The 25,575-nt window shown below is 37.6% G+C and overlaps 2 protein-coding genes across 9 annotated transcripts in view; one reads left to right on the plus strand and one right to left on the minus strand.

Annotated features, from left to right (window-relative positions):
• LOC140157167 (aminopeptidase N-like) overlaps positions 1 to 3,846 on the minus strand; it is a 49,348-nt gene extending 45,502 nt beyond the window's left edge. For 3 of the 4 annotated variants that reach the window (XM_072180264.1, XM_072180262.1, XM_072180261.1), the window contains exon 1: positions 3,714 to 3,829. The gene's annotated coding sequence lies outside the window, so the exon portion shown is untranslated. Of the gene's footprint in view, positions 1 to 3,713 lie in introns of all 4 variants that reach the window. The other variant, XM_072180263.1, reaches the window with a different exon arrangement.
• Positions 3,847 to 6,427: 2,581 nt separating this feature from the next.
• On the plus strand, positions 6,428 to 25,250 carry LOC140157169 (uncharacterized). 5 transcript variants are annotated; one of them, XM_072180265.1, is made up of 9 exons: positions 6,428 to 6,521; positions 11,354 to 11,507; positions 15,453 to 15,561; positions 15,925 to 17,288; positions 18,313 to 18,421; positions 19,452 to 19,723; positions 20,309 to 20,341; positions 22,521 to 22,556; positions 24,589 to 25,250. In XM_072180265.1, the coding sequence occupies exons 2-9, from the start codon at positions 11,400 to 11,402 to the stop codon at positions 25,135 to 25,137; spliced, it is 2,580 nt and encodes an 859-aa protein (XP_072036366.1). In that variant the 5' UTR covers positions 6,428 to 6,521; positions 11,354 to 11,399; the 3' UTR covers positions 25,138 to 25,250. The 5 variants fall into 5 exon arrangements, with proteins under 5 accessions (XP_072036366.1, XP_072036368.1, XP_072036369.1 ...); XM_072180267.1 differs by lacking the exon at positions 22,521 to 22,556; XM_072180268.1 differs by lacking the exon at positions 22,521 to 22,556 and having other exon boundaries at positions 24,592 to 25,250.
• The last annotated feature ends 325 nt before the right edge of the window (positions 25,251 to 25,575 follow it).

Genomic DNA, 25,575 nt, shown 5'->3' on the forward strand with positions numbered 1-25,575 from the left:
AAGGTTGTGTGTTTGCTGGGATATGGCACCACCAGATGAAACCAGGAATCCAGCTATCATGTTTGACAAAATTCGATCCCTATATGGAAGATTTTGAATGGTATCAAGATAGACTGGAACAGCATTTGCTGGTATATCAGGAGTTTACAAGGAAACCAATAGATTTGCAACATTAATTTATGTTATTGGAGCAAAAATGTTATAATCAACTGAGAGAGAGAGGGGGGGACATATGTCAGCACCTACACTACCTACAACCCCAAGAAAACAACTTCAGCAAATCGGTACAAGTTCTATCGTCTATAAACGCAAAAGGATGGAGAGTCAAAACAGACTTTTTGGTGAGCTTATTTAAAGGAAACCTGCCCCGGATTCGGGACAGGATTGCGCATTCGGAGACTTTCGCGAGACTGCCATACGAGATGTTTTCGTATGGTCTGAAGAACAAATAAATCAAGCGATGACTGTTTGCCAAAGATGAGACTGCAATAACTTTGGACAAGGTTTAACAAATCGCCACTAACAGTAACATGGAAACAGCGGACAGGGAAACTGAAGAACTTAAAGCCGTATTATAACATTTTCATACAAAATAGATTAGCATTTCTTTGCTAAAAAATGTTAGGTTTTACTGTCAGATATATCCCTTTTTATTTTTGAGCCGAACAACTACGGCAAAGCAAAGAAAATTGGAATTTACTACCAACACATAATCGCCAATACGTACCACTCCTTCGGTCATGTTATGGTACGACCCTGTTTTGTGCAGATCACCGTCCCGCACGCCGTGTACGTACTGTGTGTTATGAACATCGTGTATGCGTTCGACTAATAATTCCATCGTAATAATAAAACGCCGATTCCATCGTTAAATTCAAAATCTCGGATTTTGACAAAACTACAGCACCTAAAGTCTTGATTTTTGCAGGGTATATTGGTTTAATAAAGTACAATATAATCGTGTAAAAATGAATTTTAAATAATCAGTGAGGGCGTCCTCCTCAGCAAATGTTATAATATGGCTTTAAGGACGACGATAAGAATTCGGTGAAGCGAGTTGGCGTAAAAATAAACTTTTGTGGAAAGGACAATCATATGAAGAAAGATTGTAAATATAAAGGCTATACATGCGAGAATTGTGGACGGAAAGCTGGGAAATGACATTTGAGAAGTGTATGCCAAAGCAGCAAAGGTGGTGGTAAGAGTACATAGTAGTAACACTAAGAATACTAGTAATATAGCCTACTATAGTAGTAGTATAAGAAACATATAGGCGTAAAACGGGTACATAATTATAAGAAAAATCAGGAGTTTACAAATTTGATGATAGTGATCGCGAATACAGTACAAGTGATCAGGATGCTGATCACACTGATAGTGATTTCACTGATGAAGTAATGTACCCTTCATCAATGTTCTTGGATCCAAATATGATGATCCTATAGTGACAAAAGTGAGGATCAATGATGATGTATCAATGGAAATGGAAGTTGTTACTGTGTGTGGGAAAAGTTTGATTACACCAGGAATTTCGGGAGAAGTTCGGGAAAATACCCATAGAAAAACCCTCTGTTAAATTCAAAACAATAACAGGAGAAAGCCTAAAAGTTCATGGTAAAGTTGAAAGGGGTAGATGGCAAATCAGAAAAGTGGCTATGTGATTTGGAGAAAAAGAAACACTTATACCCAAGCCTTCTAGGCCGTGATTGGCTGACAAAAATCCAACTAGAGCTAGATTGGAAAAAGATCTTTGGTGTTAAACGTTTCCAGATGAAACATGAATACCCCCATTGAAGAAGATTGTAAAGTGAATATGACATCATTTTAGAAATTCCACAGGAAGTGAATGTGACAAAATGGTCTATTAACCCTAACACTGGACCCTGCTTTTTTGGGATCGGAAGTCAAAGAAGATCCGAAAAAGTCAAGAAGAAGAAGAATTTTTGACTTGGCACCCCCGGGATTCGAACCTATGACCCCTCGCATGCCAACCGAACGACCACGGACCGGTAGCTACACGGGTTATTGCTGCCCGGCCAGCAATTCCGTGCTCATATAACACTTCGGCTGATTGCGTCATCGCAGACCCTGGGATTCATGCATGCGCAGAATTTTTCATCGTAAGATTTTGTAAGATTTTTGGGTGTTAGGGTTAATAAATTGTGTGTATAAAAGGTGAAAGTTTTAGTTTTCTCTTTGCAGAATATCATGACTGAGAGTTTGTAAACTTTTTACGTGTTGGTCACGGCTTCACAAAGAGTTACATTTGAACCGTGGCATAGGTATATTGTCCATACATACTGGCATAGGGGAAAGTGGGGTAACGCCGGACTGTGGGGAATCCCGGACACATCGATTGCAGCTAAACGGAGAAGGGTGGCACTATTATACTACCTTAGGGTATTAGCTACCTCAAGGTGTACCTCACGTGTACTACTACCAGCGCTGTGGGTCTCGTCTTTCTTTGTGAAAATTACGAAAACCAGAAATTGCCATTTTGACTTTTTATCTGAAAAGTGATTTATTAGCTGGGTGACAGTTAATGCGACAAGGGACACAGATGAAGTATAGATGAAAATTATGTTTGATACTTGATTGTTAGCTGGATGTATGAATTTTTGTATCTTAAAAATGGATTAGTAGAACAAGCACTGAAAAATTAAGTCGGGACCGTGAGGGGTAATCCCGGACACACATGCGTCTCTATACAGATGGGGTAATGCCGGACACTTGCTATTTCGAAATATAGACAACAACGACAGCCCCCATATTTGTATGCTTGAGGTAACAGAAGTACCTAATACATTCTAGGGGATTATCATCCTACTCCACTTTCCCTCTTAGCAGCAATCATTAGTCCGGGATTACCCCGTGTCCGGCATTACCCCATCATTTTTTACCATTTTGTTTTTTAATTATAACTAATTAACTATATATGTTGAGTTATCAAAAACTGGTTACTAGTTAGAGCATTACTCCTACTTTGCATTGATATGATTTTCACTGATGAACTTTATTTAATCTTGTACCTGTGTAGCCTTAACGAAAGGTGCCCGGGATTACCCCACTTTCCCCTACATACCTACTGAGAGCAGGGAAAAGTTGAGTTCCCGGAGCTTCCCGGCTCGTAATATCGATACAAAATTTACAAAAACTTGTTAGATTCAACTGGTTAGTTTTTGACCTCATTTAAGCATATTTTTGGCACATTTCCCCTTGCTCTGGCGCTGTGTGGCGCATCAGAAAATAACGTCTATGCAAATACCGATACATCTGACTACCATGTTGTAAGTAGGCCTATAATAAACCACAGTTTGCCTTTGCGTATTAATTTTGTCCTCCCAGGCCTACTGCCCTATTAACCCTAACCCTACCCGTGTTGTTTTTGCTATCGGAAGGGAAAGAAGAAACGAAAAAGGAGAGAAGATGAGGAGAAAAGTCACTTGGCACTCCCGGGATTCGAACCTGGGACCCCCAAAGTTCGCATGCCACGCAGAAGATCCCCAGCATGTAGCCACACATGTTGGCCCGAGCCCGACCAACGATTCCTTGGGTATACGGTATGACTTGGGTTGATCAAGTCATGCATGTGGAATGCATGCACGCAGAGTGGTTTGAATAGTGAGCTTTAGTGAGACCTAGTTGGGTTAGGGTTAAATAGGCTAAAATATCGCTCATTTTTTGAGATCGACGATAATTAATGAAGAATTTACCTGCTTTACGACACACAAAAACGTACAGCAACTAATGTAGTGTTTCTTTTTCTCTTCCAATGTCATCTATACGGAATACGCACACTTGAAATACCACAACAACATATGAAACCCAGTACAAAATACAGTAATGCCGTTATATTCCGTTAAGTTCAAGGTCAAGTTTAATGAAACTGGTGATCCGTACCATTTCTTTACAGGTTTTTTCATTTACATAGAATTACCAATAGACACTACTACAATGAATAATAAAACAAATCCCTTTAAAAGGGAAATTTAGTCTCAATGTTAAAGAGGTCTTGTAATAAGTTTGGATAAAAGGCATTTTTAGGATCACGCTCCAGCCAAAATAAAACGTTTTCGACATCATTCGCAAAAGGTTATAAAAGGTTGTCAGAAAACGTTTAAATGTCGGGTTAGGCCAAGTAAAAAATAAAACATGTTTCACGTCCGTGTTTTCGAAAAAAAGGAGGAAGAGGGGGCTTTTTATTTTCTATTTTTTATCGCAAAATTGGTGTAAATACCCATACTTAGAGCTGCTTTAGCGTATATATACAATAATGCCTGGAAAAAGGAGGAGGCCCTTTTTTATTTGTTGTTCTGAGAGTTACACCCCCTCTAATGATCACAAAACCTTCCTAAAACGTTTCTTGTATCTTAACAAGGCCATAGAAAGCATCCCAACTTCCTAGACATAGGCCTATTTGTTGAAAAGTTATAACTGGATTTCAAAAAATAAAAAGATATTTGAGGAAACCTCAAAAAAGGAAGCGGGAGGGGACGTGAAACATGTTTATTTTTTATTTGGCCTTATATAAAGGGTATATTAAGAGTATAAAACGTTTTCATAACCTTTTTGATAATCTACTGCTCAGCAAACAAAAATATTTTATAGAAAACGTTTAAATGTCGGGTTATATAAAGAGTATAAAAACGTTTTAATAACAGTCCAACAACATTCTTGAAAACTTGATACAAAACATTCTAAACAAAATATTTTGCGAAAAATGTTTGCCCAAAATATTTGCAATAACGTTTTAAAAACGTTTTCATGACCTTTATATAACCCGACATTTAAATGTTATTAAAAGGTTTGAAAAAAAACAACATTTTAAGAACATTTCTGTGTTTGCTGGGTTCAAATATTTCAACATCATGTTATTTAAGTATTGACACAATATTTGGCAAAAATGTTTTCAAAAATAGTTTACAATAACATTTTTTGAAAACATTTCAAAATATTGTTGTAGTGTGTTTTCATACAAAACGTTTTAAAACGTTATCATGACCTTTATAAAACCCGACATTTTGATGTTATTAAAACGTTTTTACCTAAACTAAAAGCCAAAATATAACTTATTTAAAACGTTTTTAAAACGTTTTTGTGTTTGCTGGGGCAGTCCACCAAACCATAATCGGATGAGGACATGCACACTGACAGCAAAACAAACCACCTTAACTCCTATAACTCCTGTCAAGTCTTTAATTCATTACTCCATATTGTTCTGTCTTTTTGTCTATTCTGCCTAGCACCCATGTATATAGTTTACTTTATATCCCTCATTAATATATTCTCGTTCATTAATTGGTTAAACGAGTATCATGTGACCAAAAATAGTTTTGCTATTTTGCAAACTTGTTAACAAGCCGATTGATGAGGAACGGGGTACTATTCAAAGTACTATCTCCCGGGGAAATAGTTTTACTATCTCCTCTGAGCGCGTCCCGGAGCGCGTATGACCTCATAACCGCGTCGCAGTTCCTAGTGGTCAATGCAACTCGCCACATACGCGGGATATCAGTACCGGCTCCGGGGTATTAATGTGTAGCAATTCGTTTTGTCTTGCGAAGCACACAATTAAGCAGCACAGACATGACAGAAGTGCAGCTAAAATACGGCGGTTTATGGCATAATCTGAGTTACATCAGGATCAGTATCTTAATATTGATGGTGAATTAACAGGGAACATGTTTTAAACATGGTTACTCGTTTCACGGCGGTATTGTAGAGGTTGTCACACATTTTCACGGTAAGCTTTAGCCACTCAACTGTGTGCGTGCTTCGTGCATTCCAATCAAAACAAAGCAAGGCCGGCGTAGCCTTGACTAGGCCTAGCCTACATTTATGCCTAGGCCTATGCCTTGTGTTTAATGAACAAAGAATATATTAATGAAGGATATAAAACAAATATTTACTGCTCTAAATTCGGGATCTGGTGGAATCTATTGGTCCCCTCGGTGAACTCACTGAACTGGAGACCGTGAGCCTACTATTTTCCCTCGACCTGGCGGCCTCGGGAAAATAGTAGGCTCACGGTCTCCAGTTCACCTCGGGGACCAATAGATTCCACCAGATCCCTCATGAGCAGTAAATATTTGTATAATAGTAGATTGTAAATGTATTTAATCAAAAGAACTGATTACCCCGGCTGATTACTCACTATACAATCTTCACTTTTAAACTGTATTTTTTCTGAATGTCTTGATTGTTACACTGTTAGAAAAAAACTAAACAAGTTGTTGACAATTGTAAACAATCGGTGTTTACCAGGTGCATCGTTCAACCTTGTTTAAAAATTGTAGCTCCTGTTTTTTCTGAAACCCGGGCTGAAACCAAGAAAGTTGAGGAAGCTCTCAGTTCAGCCAGAGTGGTTCAGCAGCAAAACAAAGGACTTTCAGCTATAATGAGGGCGCTCGCACTGTGAAAAAAAAATACAGGAAAGAAAAGCTTCGAGAGGAGCTCGAGACGGCTTGTATAAAAATGCAAAAATTGTGTGTTTATTAACTGTTTTGCACCATTATTTTAGGGTAAGTCGGAAGAAATGAACTGGTAAATATACTGTAAGCAAGTGGTTTCAAAATATGTGTGTAATACTTCTCAGTTTATAGCCCTGAATTTAATGACCTGTGTGACAACAATGACAAGTCTTCCGAATTTTGCATACATCGCCAAATTGACTTGCCTGGACTAGCCCCATACATGCATATTTAAGCTTGTGTGCGTTTACATGACGTCTGTTTACAAAATAATCTCTCAGACGTGACCGGCTGCAAGGGTAATTAAAATCCCATCAGTAAAGTAAAAGTACACTTCGTCTAGTTCTACTGCATACTATGATACTGTAAATTGTAAGAGCTTTAGTCTTGGGAGTCGAAAGCCTAGGCTACAAAACTAGTAGCACTCACTGAAGTAAATTTAGTAAGTACATGAGTAGCACACTGAGCACTTGAGGCCCAATAAATAGGTAACCCAGGCAAACCTTAGTTAACACATTTGCTAGTCAGCCAAATTCGCCGACAATGTCAATGCATATTTACATAGAAATTTAAAACAAGTGCCCGAAGAAAGAAACCTACATAAATATGTTCTCTATACTTCACTTGACCCAAATATATGATTTTTTATGGTGATAAGTCACCCGCACATGGAATTTTAGAGGGATTTGGATAGCAGTTCCATTAAAAAAGCTGCTATCATAATGAGACTAAGATCTAGAAACACCTCGAAATGCCGCTTTTGGGGAATTTTGCTAGCTGAAACTTTTTGATGAAAGTCAATCTTTGACAAGATGTAACTTTGCTACGGAAAGTGCTATGAAAAAATGGTTTTCAGTTTTGGCTTTGTTTACTCAAGGGCTTTGATTTGTTATATAAAATGATGCAGTTTGATGGCAAATTTGAATTCACCTAGCATACCTACAATAAATGTGCTGAAAGCCAAATTGGTCACTTATCGCTCACTGTTCAAAATGTGACATCTACAATTTACAGTCCCCGGAATGGTCTACTTTTTAGCCGACCTCAATTCCGAAACATTTAGTGATAGTTAAAAATGCGATCCCCAACCCTTTGCCGCTTGGTTACCTTTGGACGAATTTGTAGAAAGTCTCCGTGTCTGAAATTCCCCAGTACAAACATCGAAAATGTCGCATTTCTCAGTCCTGGTGCAGGTGAATACCATATCCGCATCGCTGTTTAATGGTACCGTAATGAAAAAGTTACCTCACTTGTTTTCAGAAATTATGTGACGGGAAACTCAAAATTGACTGTTAGTGGCCTTACAATTACATTTAAACTTAAAGGAGGATTTTGTGATCCTAGCATCCTCTTTTTATGACATTTTTCAGTAGATATCCACGAAAAAAACTGTACTACTACTACTCCCAACATTTCAGTTGATTCCGATTTTGCGTTTGTGAGTTATGCATGATTTTGATCATTACCTTTGTGTATTTCACTGCTCCATAGGCCACTGTTGTAATTTCGTTCTGGTATACCACTGGAACGATATTAAAATTTGACGATATTTTTGCTAAATGAATTAATCTGCAAGAAATTGTTGGTACGGTAACATAAACATGTATAATGTAGCCAGAGGTTATCCATTATCCAGTGGTATAAAAAATCTCTATATTTTTTGAGGAAAGTGGGGGGTGAGCAGTGTCCGAAATATTAAAGGAAAATATGGAGGTTGTCCCGAGAACAACTAAAGTATGAATTCAGATTGTCCTCAAAACATTTTGGTTGTCCCCAAAATATATACGGTATGTCATGTTTTTGACTGCAAAGAATCCAAATAGTGGTTGTCCAGAGGATAAGTACATAGCTAAATATGGTTGTCCCCAGTGATTTTTGGACAAGAGGATAAGTGCTTATTTCGAACACTGGGAGTGAGGCTGTGGATCACTAAATGCCCTTTTAAACACCCCGGTTGGGGTATAATTTAGGGGTTCATTCATATATTTTCATGACTAAACGGTTGTTTATGCCTGAGGGGCGCTTGCATACCGTACCTGAACATTTGGTGATTCTTATTTCATCAAAATAATAATAAAAAAATACCAGTAACATTTATTAAAAAACATGATTTTCCTTCATTTTCCCTACCCGGCGATCTCACATCCGGGATACCGGCTCTCGACCAATCATGCGCGATGTTGTATAGCGTATATGGTCGCATGTCATAAGTTGGGTACAATTTCCATTACATGGTCAAAAATGACAAAAAAATTATTTTTTGATATGTTGTATATATATTGACAACCTCTAATAATTAACACCATTTTTAACCTTAACACATGCTTATTTTTTGAGATAATGCTTAATTATTAATTAATTAATTCACAGGTGTCTATGTAAATCTCAATTTTCAAATGCGTTTTTCTCAAATCAGACCTCAATTACAAAAATGACTCTAAAATTTTTATTTTATGCAAGAATGTCATCAGATTTGGAGGATATGTTCTCCATACATCAATACTTCAAATGAACTCTATGAAATAATTTTACGTATGTTAATTACATTGTGAAGGTCAATGACATTTTTACGAATAATTAGCGAGACGGTTATTCTATTATTGAGGAAATGAATATCAAGAAGAGAAATGTAATTACCATGTTGCTAAAAATACTGAAATTTGACTAGGATTTCATTAAAAATGAAAATAAAAATGAAAAAAATGGACCATAATACCCTTTAAGGTGGTACTACACCCCTTGATAAATTTGTGACTATTTTTGCATTTTTCTCAAAAAATAATACCACACTGGTAAGTTACATATTATAGGGGCAAGGAATCCAGTTACTACACTGGAATTTCAGTGACTCAAGACAAGCGGTACGTTATTTATGATAAGAAAAGAGCGAGGTACCGCTAGAATGTACCTCATTTCTTAACATATATAATGAACCACTTGTCTTGAATCATTGAAATTTCAGTGAGGTAGTTGAATTCCTTGCCCCTATAATATACATAATTTTTTTTACCAGTGTGTAGTTATTTTTTGAGAAAACTGCAAAACTAGTCACAAAATTTATCATGGGGTGTAGTGCCACCTTAAGTAGTCAGTAATTGTTTTAGTTGTACAAATTCAACATTCAAAGCTGTCAATACATCATACCCACACTGTCACTAGATTTGAAAAAGTAACCAGTAGTTTTGTCATGCTGACATGTGAATTTTCACATACATTTCCCGCATCCGCCTGCTCCACATCCGCCTGCTCCTCCACCCCTGGCATTTTTCATTTCAACTGATGTGATTTTTTTACTGAATAATGTATAATTATATGCTTCAGTAGACTGAAAGAGTATAACATTAGGCTTAAAATGAGGTATCAACCAATGCTGTAGGATATGGGGTTATGGAAAACCAATCAAATTTGTATCACAATTTTCAGAAAAGTGTAATCCCTCCACCCTTTTTGCATACCCAACTTATGACATGCGACCATATATGAATTGAAGATACTATGCAGTAGAATATTTCAACAAAATGTGTCATTTCAGACATCAAGTTATTAACTGAAATCATGTTTCTTCTACATTTTTGCCAGGTATTATCAGTTTTACATACGGTACGTACACTACAAGTGTACATTGTAAGGTATCACTTCTAATAAAACAAAAATAATTGGTATGTTTTAAATTGTTTTTGACAAATGTGATGAATTACTGACACTTTTGTGTGAAACAAAAACAATTTTAGAAAAATCTAAGCAAGTACCAGGTAACACATTTATCCCAATTCATTGCACATGATCATGGGCTGTGGATAGGAATGGCTATGAAGGGAAATGGAGGAGGCCATTACCTGTGCAAAATTATGCACTCACTAGTAAGAAGAAACTGTTTTCAGTAAATATTGTACATTTTGTGTAAAATACAGTATGTTGATCAAATTTCTCCATTCTATCATTTGCTCTATATTGTAACTATATTTTCCCCCAAAATATTCCTATATTTATCCCTATAGATTTTTTTTTCCAAAATGGTCCTATATGATCCCTATATTTTTGCAAGAGTTGGGTTGAAGCCCTGCTTGGCAGATGGACGGATGTTGCCAGGTTGAGCTTCAATGTACATATTATGGAGGGGAAGAATAGCCAAATCTATTATGTGTTTGGTCAAATTAACTACTAAATAAGTGTCCAGCATTTGGTACGAATCAATTTGTATACCGTCAGCTAAGGGGAGAAAATTGGAGGATTAGGGTCCTTGCCGACAGTGCGTGGAGACGAACGAAACAAATTCTGCATCTCATCTTTAGCGTCTTGGTATCGTGTGCAGTGCAGGTTGTATCAAGTGTGTCTCTCACCCATCATGCGATATCGCGCTACAAATGTACATGTAGTATGACAACGAATACCTCGTTCGCACTCCAAAGGAAACCGAATACCCCCATGGCTTCATCAAGATGGCGGTTGAGTCCCAGTTCTCCTTCTCTAATTCTGTGCAAACTGATGATGATGGATGAATATTGAATCAGCGTTCGAAATAGGGCCGGTCAGCCGGCCATTGGCCTGTAACTTTTTGGCCTGGCCGGTAACTTTTCTGACTGGCATCTATAGTTGCCGGCTCGGCTGGCCTGTAACTTTTTAAGGTCAAGCCCGGCTGGCCTGTAACTTTTTGAGGCATATTTCGAACACTGTATTGAATGTGCCTTTTTACATATTGTCTGCTTTAAAACATAAGTGCCCACCCAAAATGACTTTGTTTCAATCATGAAAATCATTAATTATCTGTCTTGGCTTTAACTTTTTTTCCAATTGATGAAAGGTGTTGCCTTTGGACATGTACCATACTGATTATTAATGAATTTAATTTGTTTGCACATTTCTTTACATGTTCATGTCTACAGTGGTGTGTGAGACTCATTATAAGAATCCAGTCTTCAACTCCTCATCATGAATGGTCATCAGCCACCAATATCACCAGGGCCAAATGTCAGTGCAGATGGTACAACAGTTCCAACCAGTAGGATGCTGGTTGTCATGAGTGATCTACCAACACCAGTAAGTAGCATTAACTAATGAAATCTTCCAAAATAATGATTATAATACAGCACTAATTTGTTGGAATTAAAGAATAATGATCTAGTTTTCCAAGATGAAACATAGCTCAATCCTAATACTTTAGTTCAACCTAATTATCCATTTTTGAAAAAAAGTTTTCTTGCAATTTTATTTATCTGTTGAATTAGTAAATTTGGTCGCATGTCATAAGTTGGGTACAATTTCCATTACATGGTCAAAAATGACAAAAAATGTATTTTTGGATATGTTGTATATATATTGACAATCTCTAATAATTAACACCAATTTTAACCTTAAAACCTGCTTAATTTGTGAGATAATGCTTAATTACTAATTAATTAATACACAGGCGTCTATGTAAATCTCAATTTTCAAATGTGTTTTTCTCAAATCGGACCTCAATTACAAAAATGACTGTAAAATTTTTATTTTATGCAAGAATATCATCAGATTTGGAGGATATGTTCTCAATACATTAATGCTTCAAATGAACTATTTAAAATAATTGTAATGTATGTTAATTACATTCATGAAGGTCAATGACCTTTTTACGAGTAATTAGCGAGATGGTTATTCTATTATTGAGGAAATGAATATCAAGAAGAGAAATGTACATTAGCATATTGCTAAAAATACTGAAATTCAACTAGAATTTCATTAAAAATGAAAAAAATGGAACATATAACCCTTTAAGGTGGTACTACACACCTCGATAAATTTGTGACAATTTTTGCATTTTTCTCAAAAAATAATATCACACTGGTAACAAAAGTTATGTATATTATAGGAGTAAGGAATCCAGTAACTACACTGGAATTTCAGTGACTCAAGACAAGCGGTACTTTATTTATGATAAGAAAAGAGGTACATTGTATTGCTAGAATGTACCTCATTTCTTTTACATATATAATGAACCCCTTGTCTTGAATCACTGAAATTTCAGTGAAGTAATTGGATTCCTTGCCCCTATAATATATATAACTTTTGTTACCAGTGTGTAGTTACTTTGAAATTGCAAAATTAGTCACAAAATTTATCATGGGGTGTAGTACCACCTTAAGTAGTCAGTAATTGTTTTAGTTGTACAAATTCAACATTCAAAGCTGTCAATACATCATAACCTCCTAGATTTGAAAAAGTAACCAGTAGTTTTGACATGCTGACATGTGAATTTTAAAATAGGCCTTATTGCACACTCCAAGCATCCGCCTGCTCCACATCCGCCTGCTCCTCCACCCTGGCATTTTTCATTTCAACTGATGTGATTTTTTACCGAATGATGTATAATTATATGCTTCAGTAGACTAAAAGAGTATAAAATTAGGCTTAAAATGAGGCATCAACCACTGCTGTAGGATATGGGGTTACGGAAAGCCAATCAAATTTGTATCACAATTTTCAGAAAAGTGTAATCCCTCCACCCTTTTAGCATACCCAACTTATGACATGCGACCATTTACAAGTATTCAATATCATAATATCATGCTTCAATATCACTCTCAATCTCTCTTCTCTATTTTAATAATTGATTGAAAGGAACCTGAAGTATTTGTACAATTTAAGCTCAAACAACAGACACTGGAATAGTCTTTATAATCGGTGGTTAATTGTTCTAAGAATCAAAACACAGCCTAAAAATTATATGTTTTGGCTTTTTGTTTTAGAAAATTGTATTGAATATGGAATATTAACTTTATTCCCAGTTTGGTCAAACTAATAAAGGATTAGGATTCAGCTATGTTTCATCTGGCATAAAAAATTAATAATTTTGTAATTCCGAAATGTATAATTTGTGCTGTATTATTCTGGAATCTGGAGTAGGTCCCAAACTAGTCTTCTTCACATAGGATCCACGAGTGCACTAGTGGTACAATCCATACTTAGGTGATTGCTCAATGCTGTGCTATATCTCGCAGTCCTTTCTGAATGGACTGCTTTTGTCCTATATGTCAGGAAAGGTATGTCACTGTATGGCATGCACACCTCTGTGTTATTGACAGGTCATCAGTCACCACACTCTATATTATTGACCAATCGTGATGATGTTAACATAATAAACTGTTGATGTCAGTCAAAATCAACTGGCCAATCACAATCTGCTAGATTCTTCAAGTTTCCAGACTACATGTATATGTGACCATCCATCACAACTGAGCCCGGATGTCGCCAGTGCCACGATTATGCAGATATGTTCCATTGAACTTAACAATAAACAATAGGAAACAAAGGACTTATTGACTGATTTATTGATTTTTCACTACTTAAATGTCAAGTACTATAGACATGATATACATCATTTTAAAGCAAATTTCAAGCAGAATATATTTTGGTTGAATATCTCAAAAATGATGATTGGCGACTTCAGGGCTCAGTTTTGCGGGATGGTCACATATGTTTGCAATATTACCACACAGAGAACTGATATCTTACCATTCCCAGAATCTGTTGCAACATGATCACCTCATTTCATCAAATGATACTCCTATTACTTTGTACAGGTTCCCTTTGTTTTCATGTTGAGAATAGACTGGCTAAACATGGGTTGATAGTCAAGATTTAAACACATTTTGCAAGATCTGGATATTCTGTTCATTGAGGCACATTTCGCCACAATCTACCCATGTTGCACTAGTCTTACAGGCTTTGAGTTTAAAAAACTTGAGGAGTGTGATATAAACTCCTCAACAAAAGTTTGGAAAGTTTTTCAAGCATCTGTATCGCAAATTATTTGTGACATATTCATATCATGTTGCATATCAATAGATAGCTACAATACTCCCCTTTACAATGACACCCCATTTGCCAAATTGACCATTATTCTGTGCTCAAACAACGCTAGCCACTTGAAACTGAAACCTCAATAGCGGGTGGAAAAGCACAGGCAGCCACAATAGTTAGGCACCTTCTCCTCATGCTGCTCACCAAACTGGTTACACGTTGCTGTGGCATGGCATTCTATTCTTCAACAAGGATTCGTCGCAGGTCATTCAATGTGGTTGCATATGGGGCAGCTTCTCTGGCATGCACAGCACAATAAAGCTGGTCCCAAAAGTGTTCAATCGTGTTGAGGTCTGGGCCCCGGGTCTGGCCTGATGGCAGGCTTTTTTGACTATACTCCCATTTCTGTAGGTAGTCATTGACTACCGTGGCTCTGTAAGGCGAGCGGTGTCATCTTGGAGGATTGTGTTAGTTCCCCGATTGTGAAGATATGGGATTGCAGCTTGCTGTGCAGAATAATGGTCAATTTGGCAAATTCTGTTTGAGACCCCACTACATTCACAAGGCATGTACTCAGCCGTGAAAAATGTTATTGTTTCAAATGGGGTGTCATTGTAAAGGGGAGTATTGTAGCTATCCATTGATATGCAACACGATATGAATATGTCACAAATAATTTGAGATACAGATGCTTGAAAAAACTTTCCAAACTTTTGTTGAGGAGTTTTTATATAGCACTCCTCAAACTTGTGAGGAGTGCTATTTTATGAATGAGGAGTGTGATTAGACTTAAATATGATGCAAGCTTAAAGATTAAGGAGTGCTTTAAATCACACTCCTTGTGATCATTTAAGGATTGCAGAGGAGTGTGATAGCACTCGAACTCCTCAAAACTCAAAGTCTGACTACAGTCAGTCTACTCTGAAGTACAAAGTACCTACGCGGACGCACATTGTGCTGACTTTGAAGGCATGCACACCTGCAGCAGAGACGCAACCCTGCGAACGGTTTACACGCTGTTTATGCTCGCATTGTCACTTTGTACTTCAGAGTGGACAAACTGTAGATAGCAAATCAGTGCAGGAAATTGAAATAGGAGAAATGCATTATGGGAAGTGTAAAATAGCTTCTCTGATTACCACATATTTCAAATAAAAACACAGTATCCTTTAAAAAGAAATTTGTTATTGATCCCTCTCTTCACAGCCTCAAGCACATCAGCATGCAAGTACAGCAATACCACCTGCTCCAGCTGCACATCAACAAGTCATGTCTATGTCTCCTCACCATCTGTCTTCAGGTAGCTCATCACCAGGTAAACACTATATACATTTTTGTTGCCAGGCATTAGCCAGAGGGGTGTCCAGGTGCCAGATGCCTTGTTTTCCACATAGACATCAGGCACTTGGGATGAACTCTCAGCTGAGCTTGTTATAAACAACTTCCAACATTTCAACACGTTACATTTCATTACGGAGTAATTGTCTTCTTTTCATGAAGTTAACACTTTGTTAAATGTATTGCAAATGAGAGTCTCATCAGAAATAAAATCACGTAGACCATAAAGATCTGAACATATAGGAGTATTGCCACAGAGTCTGTGGCATGATCTTGGATAAAACATTTTATTTATTAGCTTAATTATTTTCTATACTGTTCTTTCTTTCTCTTTCCCAAGGTTTATCACCTGCTAGACACAGCCCGTCACCTCATTCCCCGGGTTCACCTGCTGTAACTCTTGCCCTGATCTACCCTGGTGGAGGACCAATACCACTCACAGTGAGCCACACCAGTCCTGTAGGAAAACATGGTGGTACACTGGGTGCCCTCACAGCATCTGTTAATGCATTACAAAGACCAATCAGCACAGCGGGTCTGCATACTGCAACATCATACCCTGTCATAAGAACAAGTCTCGCTCCAGGCTGTCGACCCTCACTGATGCCATTCAACCCCATGGCTGGGCCAAGAGCACGATCCCCAAAGCAGCAGCAAAGAGTTATCATGACTACAAAAACACCTATATTTAATCGCTCACATGCAGTCCCGGCTACGACAACTGCAGGGGTACCTTGCACAACAGTGACAATGCCACCAGGAATGGTCAGGGTATCGCCTTCAACACAAGCAGTGAGGGCGCAAGTTCAGGCTCAAGCGGCACATGCTCAAGCACAAGCTGCCCGAGCTCAAGCACATTTACAGGCTGTGCAGCAAGCACGCCACATATTCCCTCAGAGTAGTGCAGGCATTCCCCCTACCTCATCTGCTATCGGTAATCTTGCCAATCCTACAGGTGGACAAATGATCAGAAGCCAAAATCCAACAATCAACAATGCACAGGCACGTCTACAGCAAGCTCTCGCAAATGCAGCGGCTAAATACCGTGAGCATCAGCATCGCAACTCGCAGTTTGGACCTGTTTCTCCGATTTCATCCCCACCTCTAGGACTAGTAGCGCCATCAGTTCAACAGCGAAATAGACCCATACCAAATCCACCCCCATCCTATTCGCAAGCCATCAAACCAGCCCCTCACATTCCTATTCTTCCAAAATCAAGTTACACACCGATAATGGCCAAACCAGTCAATCTGAAATCGGATGGAAATAACAGAAATAATAATAACAACAGTAAACCAAAAGCGCATGACAAAAAGCCAACACCTAAACCTGGGTCACAGTTTGGGCATGGTCATAGTTCAGAGGTCAGGCGATCCAAGAAACCTGCCGTGTCATTGCCGACTGCCACTGTGAGCGCCACTGCGAGCACTCCACACATAGCAAACATAGCTGGGATTTTAAAAGAAGTGACTGATGCATTCCGACCGGAAATCAGTGCCCGTAGAGAGGCCAGTGTAAGGCCAGAGTTGAGCTTTAGACCAGAGACTGATGTGAGGACAGAGGTCACAGTGATGTCAGATGTGGTGACCATCAAGGAGAATGGCTTCATGGAGAAGGAGGTTCCTAGAGCTATTGTGAGACCCCAGGTTCTTACTCATGTCATCGACGGATTCATCATTGAAGAATCAAAGGAACCATTTCCGGTGAGTTGAAAAGTACATTAACCCGTGAGAACTACCTGCCGATTGGCCAAAATGAATATTGTGTCCAATTTTGAACCAATCAAGGAGGGTATTAATAAGATCGTATGCAAATACAAGTTTGACCATAAATAGTTTAAAGCCAAGTCATAATTGGCAATTGAAATGAGCATTTCAAGTTATCAACCAATCAGAAATGTTGTTAGATGATCAGTAGTGTCCTGGGGGTTAAAGAAGATCTATATAACTCTTGAAATCATGAAATAATATAACAAAGATTTTTCATTGTATCTTTGTGGCAGAAATGTATAATCACTAATCAGTGAAGAAAACATGTCACTATTTATTTTGCAGTCATTATCTTAAGGTGACCTGATATATTTGGAAAAACTGATGAATTACAGGGCCACAGATTCAACGAAAATCAACAAATCGATTCTCGTAATGATTCGCGTAACATTTGTTGCGAGAATCAATTCATTGAATCATGCAGTAAGCGACTCGGATGGTTTTTGATTCCCGCAAACTGGCTCGAAATCTAGGCCCTGAATTAGTCTCAAACGTGGTATACCACAGTCGAGGCTAATAATTTAACAGTTTTTTGATGATTTCTCCGGAAACATACCAATTTGGAACGCCTAATTTCAATATGTTAATGAGAAAAATATGAGCATTCACCTGATAACCAAAATCTACATTTTGATTGGGGGGATGAGGCTGTCAATCAGGTTACTCACCTTTAGTTAGTTAGTTAAATCCTTCCCAAGCCTTTCGGCCCATTGGGCGGCGCCTATCTCCATTTCATAACCCTAGGCCACATGTCTGCACGCAGAAAATCTACAGCAGGGAGTTAGTCCACTGGTACCTTTAAGGATAGAATATTCCAGTGAATGGTAGTGAACCCAATCATTGAAGCTCTAAACTATATTGTCGCTCATAATATACAAAGATAAACATGTCTGGATAACATTTTTACAATGTGTATGAACATACTTCTTGTAATTTTATTTATGTTTTTCATCTGCAGGTTTCTCATACTCCTGAGATGCCAGATGTCATTCCAGAACAGCAACCACACACACCTAAACCACACAAGCAGCATAAACCAAAGCAACAGCCAAAGAAAGACAATGCAGGTATGTATAAAGGCAGGGGATAAAGAGGTTTAGTTGGTTCCAGTCCTACATAGCACTGTGATCCTTGAAATCTCAAAAATCCTGCACACTCCTTCATATCTTCAATTCCATTCAGATTTGATCATTTTTCTCCATTCTCAGAAGTTACTCCAATGTGACCGTGCTACCTCCAAATCCTGGTAGAAAAACAGGTTATACATGTACAAGTCCTGTTAAATCCTGTATTCCACATCCCTCATAAAATTTGGTTTGAAGCTCTAAATATCAGTCAAACAGGTACAGAAAGTTTATTTGGAGTGAATGGTAGTGGAAAGATGAAAAAATCTGTAGTCCCTCCTGTGTTAATGCCCAAATTTTGTCTAATGCCAGTCCTGGTACTTCTGCAGGTTCAAGAGTTATGTTTGATCTTCTAAGCCAGAAGTAGGAACCTTCAGCACATGTGCCACCAGAGATGTGAAATGAGAGTTTTTAGCCTACAAAGCAAATTTTTTGAACAAAACTCCACTGGCCTAGTTGTTGTACTTGTTGTGTAAATCCCAAATTTTCGCATGCTGTTAAGTAAATTTGTGCTAATGCTACAGAGATCCAGATACATGCCAGTGATTATCGAGCATGTTGAAGAGGCGAAATCTCCCCTTGCCACCCCTTCTATGCGCATGATGACCAGTGGGTCAATCATGTTATTGTTATGATTGTTGATCAGCCAGTCATGCACATGACTATTCACTGAAACATACACGCTTGCAAACTGCTCATAACTCTTAATAGAAAAAGTTACTTTACAGGCTTGTTATATCCCAGACTAGGTATTCAGATTTCAGCAGGTGTTTTCATCTGTATTTAAACCATATGCTGTCTGTGTGATTTGATAAAGAACATTTTGCCTTGTTGAAGTAAAGGGTGCCCACACCTTCCCTTCAGCCGTTAGCTTTCTTGAATTTTTTTCCATTTTCAATATGAAAAGAGATAGTTTTAACAGCCCACCATGATACCAATTCTGAATCAATGCATGTTTTTAAAACTATTTCAGAAAACACAACAGAGGTGGAGAACATGCTCCGTTGTGAATTCTGCGGTAAGACTGCACCTGCACGCAATTTCACTCGCTCCAAGCGTTTCTGTTCCTTGTCGTGTGCCAAACGATACAACGTGGGCTGCAGCAAGAAACTTGGGCTGTTCTCTCCGAAACGTGAGCATCCAGAGAGAGCGAAGCATAGCATGAAACTTCAAACCAAGGCGAAACCATTGAAGGGTGTGAGGGGGAAACATGGAAGACTTAGCTTCAATGTTGGACAACCTTGGGTAAGTGCTATACATTCTTTAAAATGGTTTTTATGTGATGCGACCGTCACAACATATACTCCTTGTGCCAGGAGAAAAAAGTTTTTTGCCAGATGAAACAATGCCCTATTCTAATCCTGTATATTTAGACTTGATTGGGAATAAAAGTAAAAATCCAATCCGATTTTGGTTAAGAGACCAAACACAACATTATCTTATTACCAATTAAAATCCATTCAGAGTGCAAAAGCTTTCAGGTGAGCAACTATTTTTGCAACTATTTTTGGTTTATAAATTGGTTTATATTTCACTAAACATTGTAAATTGTGCATTTTCATGCCAGAACAATCAAGCTGAAAGACTTGTGAAAAATCTAAAGTCATGATATTGTAGTTGGATGTTCGGAATACATGTATATGCGTATTACGCATGTTCTGTTTTCTGATGCCTAAATAAGACCAAAGAGTTTCTGAAACACACTCAATGTGTTGAATGTTCTTCAAAGTCTTGGAAGTTTTGGTAAGAAAGCATGTAAAATCAGTTTTTGCCCCTTATTTCCAAAAAATTACAACATATTATTTTTCTGATTTTAATTTGTTTTAAAAGAGTGCACATTTTAGCTACACTGCTAATTTTGCGGTAAGTTCAAAAATTATACCAAGTACATCCCTTCCTCACTTTTTAATTCTGCTGGGTTCTTTGTCAACTTTTAAAATGCAGAGTATGACATTAACACTTGACGTCACAAAGAGTAACACAGCCAATTATAAGTATGCCTACAGCTTCAGAACTATTAACCTTATTCACAATATTTTAACATAGAAAAAAGGGTGGTTTATTTACGCACATTTTGATACCCCATCAGGAGTGTTTTTGAAAAAAACAACCTGAATTTAAAAGTTATTTCTATTGATTAGAATTTTATTTTCATCATACTTTTACATTGATTTAAATTCAATGCGAAGATAATGGCAGATTTTACATGCTTTTGTAATAACCAGTGATCGCTCTAAACTGCAACTTTAAAATTATGGTATTTTTCTTTGAAAACACTATGTTTGAAATATTGAACAACATTGGACAAATTGGGTATTAAAATTCACGTAAGTAAACCATCCTCCTTTCTATGCGAAAATAATGTGATTATGATTGATCGTTCTGAAGCTGTATGCATATTTATAACAGCTGTTACTTTTTTGTGAAGATTTTATATTTTTTGCACATAGCCCTTAAACTAATTCTTCTAACCCTAATCTGTATTAACCACTTTGGTTTTGAGAAGAACATGCACAAATAATCATCCCACAAACCTTACTGGAGAATGAGACAAATCATGATATGTTATATGACCATACTTGATATGGGCTAATCATCACATGATATGTACAAGTACTATGAGGCATGGGTTTGTGCCTGCTCTGGCATCAGGGCCTCTGAAGCAATCAAACGTGGCCCCTGATTCAATTATACTTGTAAACGCTTACACCTGACGATGCCATCGAAAAAGAAAACGTGTAGTGATATAGTACAAAACAAATTTTGGGTGTACATTATATATTACAGCATTGAAAATTATGAAATCCAGCCGCTGTTTTGTTTTGTTTTCATCACGTTTTTACATTTGACATCTTTATGTAGAAAATCATGATGTTTACCATGGTACCAAAGTCAATTCTAGCAATTTGACCTGCGGGTCACCAGTAGAGTTTGAAATATAAAAAAAAATTTAAAAAATTATTTTGATTTACAGTGAGAATGATTTTGCCATTTTGGGATTATAAGCTTTTCATTTGGAACATCTACCTTGAAAGTGAATCATATGTACGTTAAACACAAGACACTGAGAGTATACCAAGTAAATTTCAGTGTTTCAGTTGACAAAGAACCAGTTCCACCAGGAAAATATTCTAACCATAACTTTAATTTGAACAAATAATTTCAAGTATTATGACTAAACTACATGTATACTGTCCCGTCTCATTCAGTTTATGTCTTTATATTTATTAACTTCACTGACAGTGCTTGTCCTAATAACCATGCACTCTTTCAAATAATATATTTAACCATTTTGATTTTGAGAATAATAAATCTATCCATCCCTGAATTTAAGCCTTTAAAATATATGAATATATTTAATTACTGGTAATATGAAATATTTAATTGGAATTTAGATCACTTTTGTGGCAACTGTACAGAATTAAACCAGAGAACCCGCAACCCGATTATAATTATAATCCGCAACCCGGATAATGTAGATTTGGTGGATCAGTCTGAGATGTGCCTGTGTGAATGTAGGTGTGTTGGGTTAGGTTGGGCGAGTTTGTAAACCCCTCCGAATGAGGACTTTTGTGGGTGTTTTTCCCACTAACTGAGGACTTCCCTACAAGTGGGGACATCCCCAATCGTTTTTTCTATAGGGCTCCCTGTACTGTATGGGTGAAAATGTCAACAAAAAAAAAGCATTAGTACAACTGGGTACTTACATGAGGTAGGGTGAGGTGCCCGGTTGTACTAAACACAAAAACACACAGGTCCCCGATTGGTAGGAGTTTGGGCCATAAAAGTCCCCAGTCGACACACAAGTCCCCGGTTGTCAAAAAAAAATTGGGTGTGTGTCCCCAGTTGGACACACATATGAGTGGGAGTATGTAGGTGTCTATGTCTGTAGGTGGGGTGTGTGTAATGTGTGCGTGCATAATTGATAAGTTCAGGTATAAACTTCCACCAATTCGAGTTTTCAAATCTGTGATGAAACGCCCCTTGAACTTAACTTGCAAATGTTAACTTTTATTTTATCCCTTCAAAATACCAACCAAAGCTTGAGAGATACCGCCATAAAGAGAGCAGTAACTGGGTAAGGCTTAAAATAATGTGGAAAATACTCAGGAAACAAAAATAATATAAATACACCTACCAATAAGGGACATCAGTATATAATTCAATGTTTTGTTTTGTGTGCGTTTAGCTGAACATTGCAACAGTGTTTTTCTGCAGCGACAAAATATTGAAAAAAAGAACAAAGTAGCTTAACAAATATTTTGACCGGAAAATCGTAGGGTAGTACCGGAATAGCCGAGAATGGAATACTCCGCTTTTGTTGCAACAGAAAATTGCACACAATAATATTGGACTATATACTGGTCACTAAGAAAAATAGTAAACTTACTGTTTTTCTTTTTTATCAATAAAGAATTGTTTACCTCAAAGTTTTTGCCAAGACCTCGTCAAAATTACATGTGTCTTGAACTCATAAAATAAAGAATGGAAAAGTGTTGATTAAATCATAGAAAAATCAACACATTTGAATTGGAGTTGGTGTTTTTATGTTATGCATTTTGAAGCGATTTCACCATTTCATTATATTTTACTTATCACAACATTGCACTAAAATCATGCAAATAATTTTATTTCAATTATGAAAGTTAGAATCAAAGTATATTTAGTTTACCTCACGAGTAAATATTCATGAGCAAATCATGCCACTTTCTTGGTCAATCGCAAATGAAAAAGCCTTTCCTTTGCCATGTTTTCCCTATCTACATGTCAACCTCATCCTCATAGCCGAATAAAACAAATTACTTCATGGTTTATACAATACATGTATACATGGAAGAGAAATAGGGCAAGTATTTTACCCTTGGTACTGGCTACAGGTCTATCACCCCTCACCCTCCAGGTCCAGGGTGATAGGCCCGCAGTCAGTACCTCAGGAAAAATAATTTGCCCTATTTCCCCATTACCAAGTAGTATCAGGAATACTTCATTAAAAACTGGTAGTTGAAATTTGCTCCTAAAATTTGCATGAGTTTGTGGCCTGTACAACTTACTTTTATGCACCCTTAATTTTTGTTCCAATAATCTCACCACAATCTTAGTTTACACTCAGTTGCATGTTATTTTGTTACCATCACATTAATATAAAGTTGTGAAAAGTTTATGTAATATAACATTGGAGAGCACTCTTATTATAATTTGGTTCACCTCAAGTTTGGTAGTGACGACAATGCTACTTGGTTGTGTTGCAAGCGTGGCAACAAAACGCCCATGTACGCGAGCGCCGAGCGTGTACACTTAGGGCGTTTAACTTGACGTGCGCGATTGATACTGCGGCACGCAAAATACGCACTACCAAACTTGAGATGAACCAAATTATAGTATGTACCTACATCATCCCATGTAATAAAAGTGCTAACTTGATCATCAAAGAATGGTCTGTGTGCTGAAAAAAGTGTCAGGTGTGTATGTGTGTGTATGTCTGGATCACTATCCAAAAAGAGAGGAAGTACATGTATTTAGAAATACACATACTAACCAAGATTTATGGCAAACTGAGGGACAAAGTGAGGCTGCAAACTGAGGATACACTTTTGATGCCTCTGACATAGTAAAGGTGCATGGGGGAATAGGCATACTTTTCACTTCTATAGGAGAATACAAAGACCTTGGTATTTATGCATGTGTCTTTTTTATCCACGCTTTGCACCATATGTAAAACTTCACTTTTATGCACGACCTAATAGGTGTGTGTGTTTGTAATCACTGGTAAATGACACATGTACATGGTGTTTACATGTAGGGGGTATGTTTTGAAATGTTAGCGACAAAATCATTTTGACACTCATGGCCGGGACTCATAGCCATAAATGTAACTGCTAGTGCTGCGCAATTTAAGCTCCTTTAAAATAATTCATGCAGCATTTCATTGTGTGTGTGTGTGTGTGACTGTGTGGGGGGGGTATTGAATGTACCAGTAATTTTATAGTGGGTGTAATTCAATATACAAAAGTACTGCTTGTTTGTTACTAACTCAAGAAAAGGACAGTGCAAGCAACATCTCAAATATCATTTGTAATTCTATTATTTGTAATTTTCATTACATTTTGCAGCAGAATGAGAACACACCACAAGCATCTGATCTTCCTCCAAAACTACATCACCACCATCATCACGAGCAACAGCAACATCCACAACAGCATCAGCCACAACAGCAACAGCCACAGCAGCATCAGCCACAGCAGGAACTGCAGCAGCAGCAGCTGGAGGAAAGAACTGAAAGTACAACCAGCAGTAGCGACAGCAGTAGCAACCCACCGTCTGCATCTGATGAAACGTCATCCCTATCTGCAAGAGCGCCCTCACCATCGCAAGCCAGCGAACCAGACACAGCACCAGCCTCTGATGATCCGTTTGAAGAATCGCCTCCAGCTGGTCCAATCTCAAGGGACCCAGCCAAGTGGTCTGTCCAAGACGTGTATGAGTTTATCCAGGCATTACCTGGATGTGAGAGTTACGCTGATGAGTTTCAGAAGCAGGAAATTGATGGGCAAGCTTTGCTTTTGTTGAAAGAAGATCATTTGATGACCGCATTGAACATGAAATTGGGACCAGCATTGAAGGTTATCAATAGAATCAACTCGCTGAAGGATGGCAAATGAGAGGAGGTGGAATTCTTTTTCATTCCATGTTGATCTTTAAGTCCTCTTAGTGTGCTTTGTGGTACTACTTCAAGTGGTAACAAAGCTAATATGTGCCCATCCACCACAAACTGGTCGTAGAAAGTCGGCATTTTTCCATTTTGAGATAAATCAAAAACAGTATACGGATTTCTATGTAAAATTAATATACTAGGAATTTGACCTTTGATGAACCATAACTTCACTTTCAGATGTCCGATGAAGCTGGTTGAGGTGTCATTTTAAAGCTGAAAGTGAACTCTTTCAAAATCTGGAATAAACAGAAAATGACCTAGAGCCGACTTTACTACCACTTTGTGGTGGATGGTCACATATATATGTCCCTGTTTTGTTTTATTTTGCTTTATACTAGTTTCCTTTCCAAATTATCACAATCAAAATGCTGACTGTCCTGATACT

Source organism: Amphiura filiformis, chromosome 7 (assembly GCF_039555335.1).
Source record: "Amphiura filiformis chromosome 7, Afil_fr2py, whole genome shotgun sequence".
NCBI classification, from domain to species: domain Eukaryota; kingdom Metazoa; phylum Echinodermata; class Ophiuroidea; order Amphilepidida; family Amphiuridae; genus Amphiura; species Amphiura filiformis.

What these genes read in the sequence shown, in the direction of transcription:
- LOC140157169 (XM_072180265.1), top strand. Translation starts at nt 11,400, where the DNA reads ATGAATGGTCATCAGCCACCAATATCACCAGGGCCAAATGTCAGTGCA. An exon ending in TTCAGGTAGCTCATCACCAG is followed by an intron (nt 15,562 to 15,924) that starts GTAAACACTATA and finishes CTCTTTCCCAAG; the next exon opens with GTTTATCACCTGCTAGACAC. An exon ending in ATAAAGAGAGCAGTAACTGG is followed by an intron (nt 22,557 to 24,588) that starts GTAAGGCTTAAA and finishes TACATTTTGCAG; the next exon opens with CAGAATGAGAACACACCACA.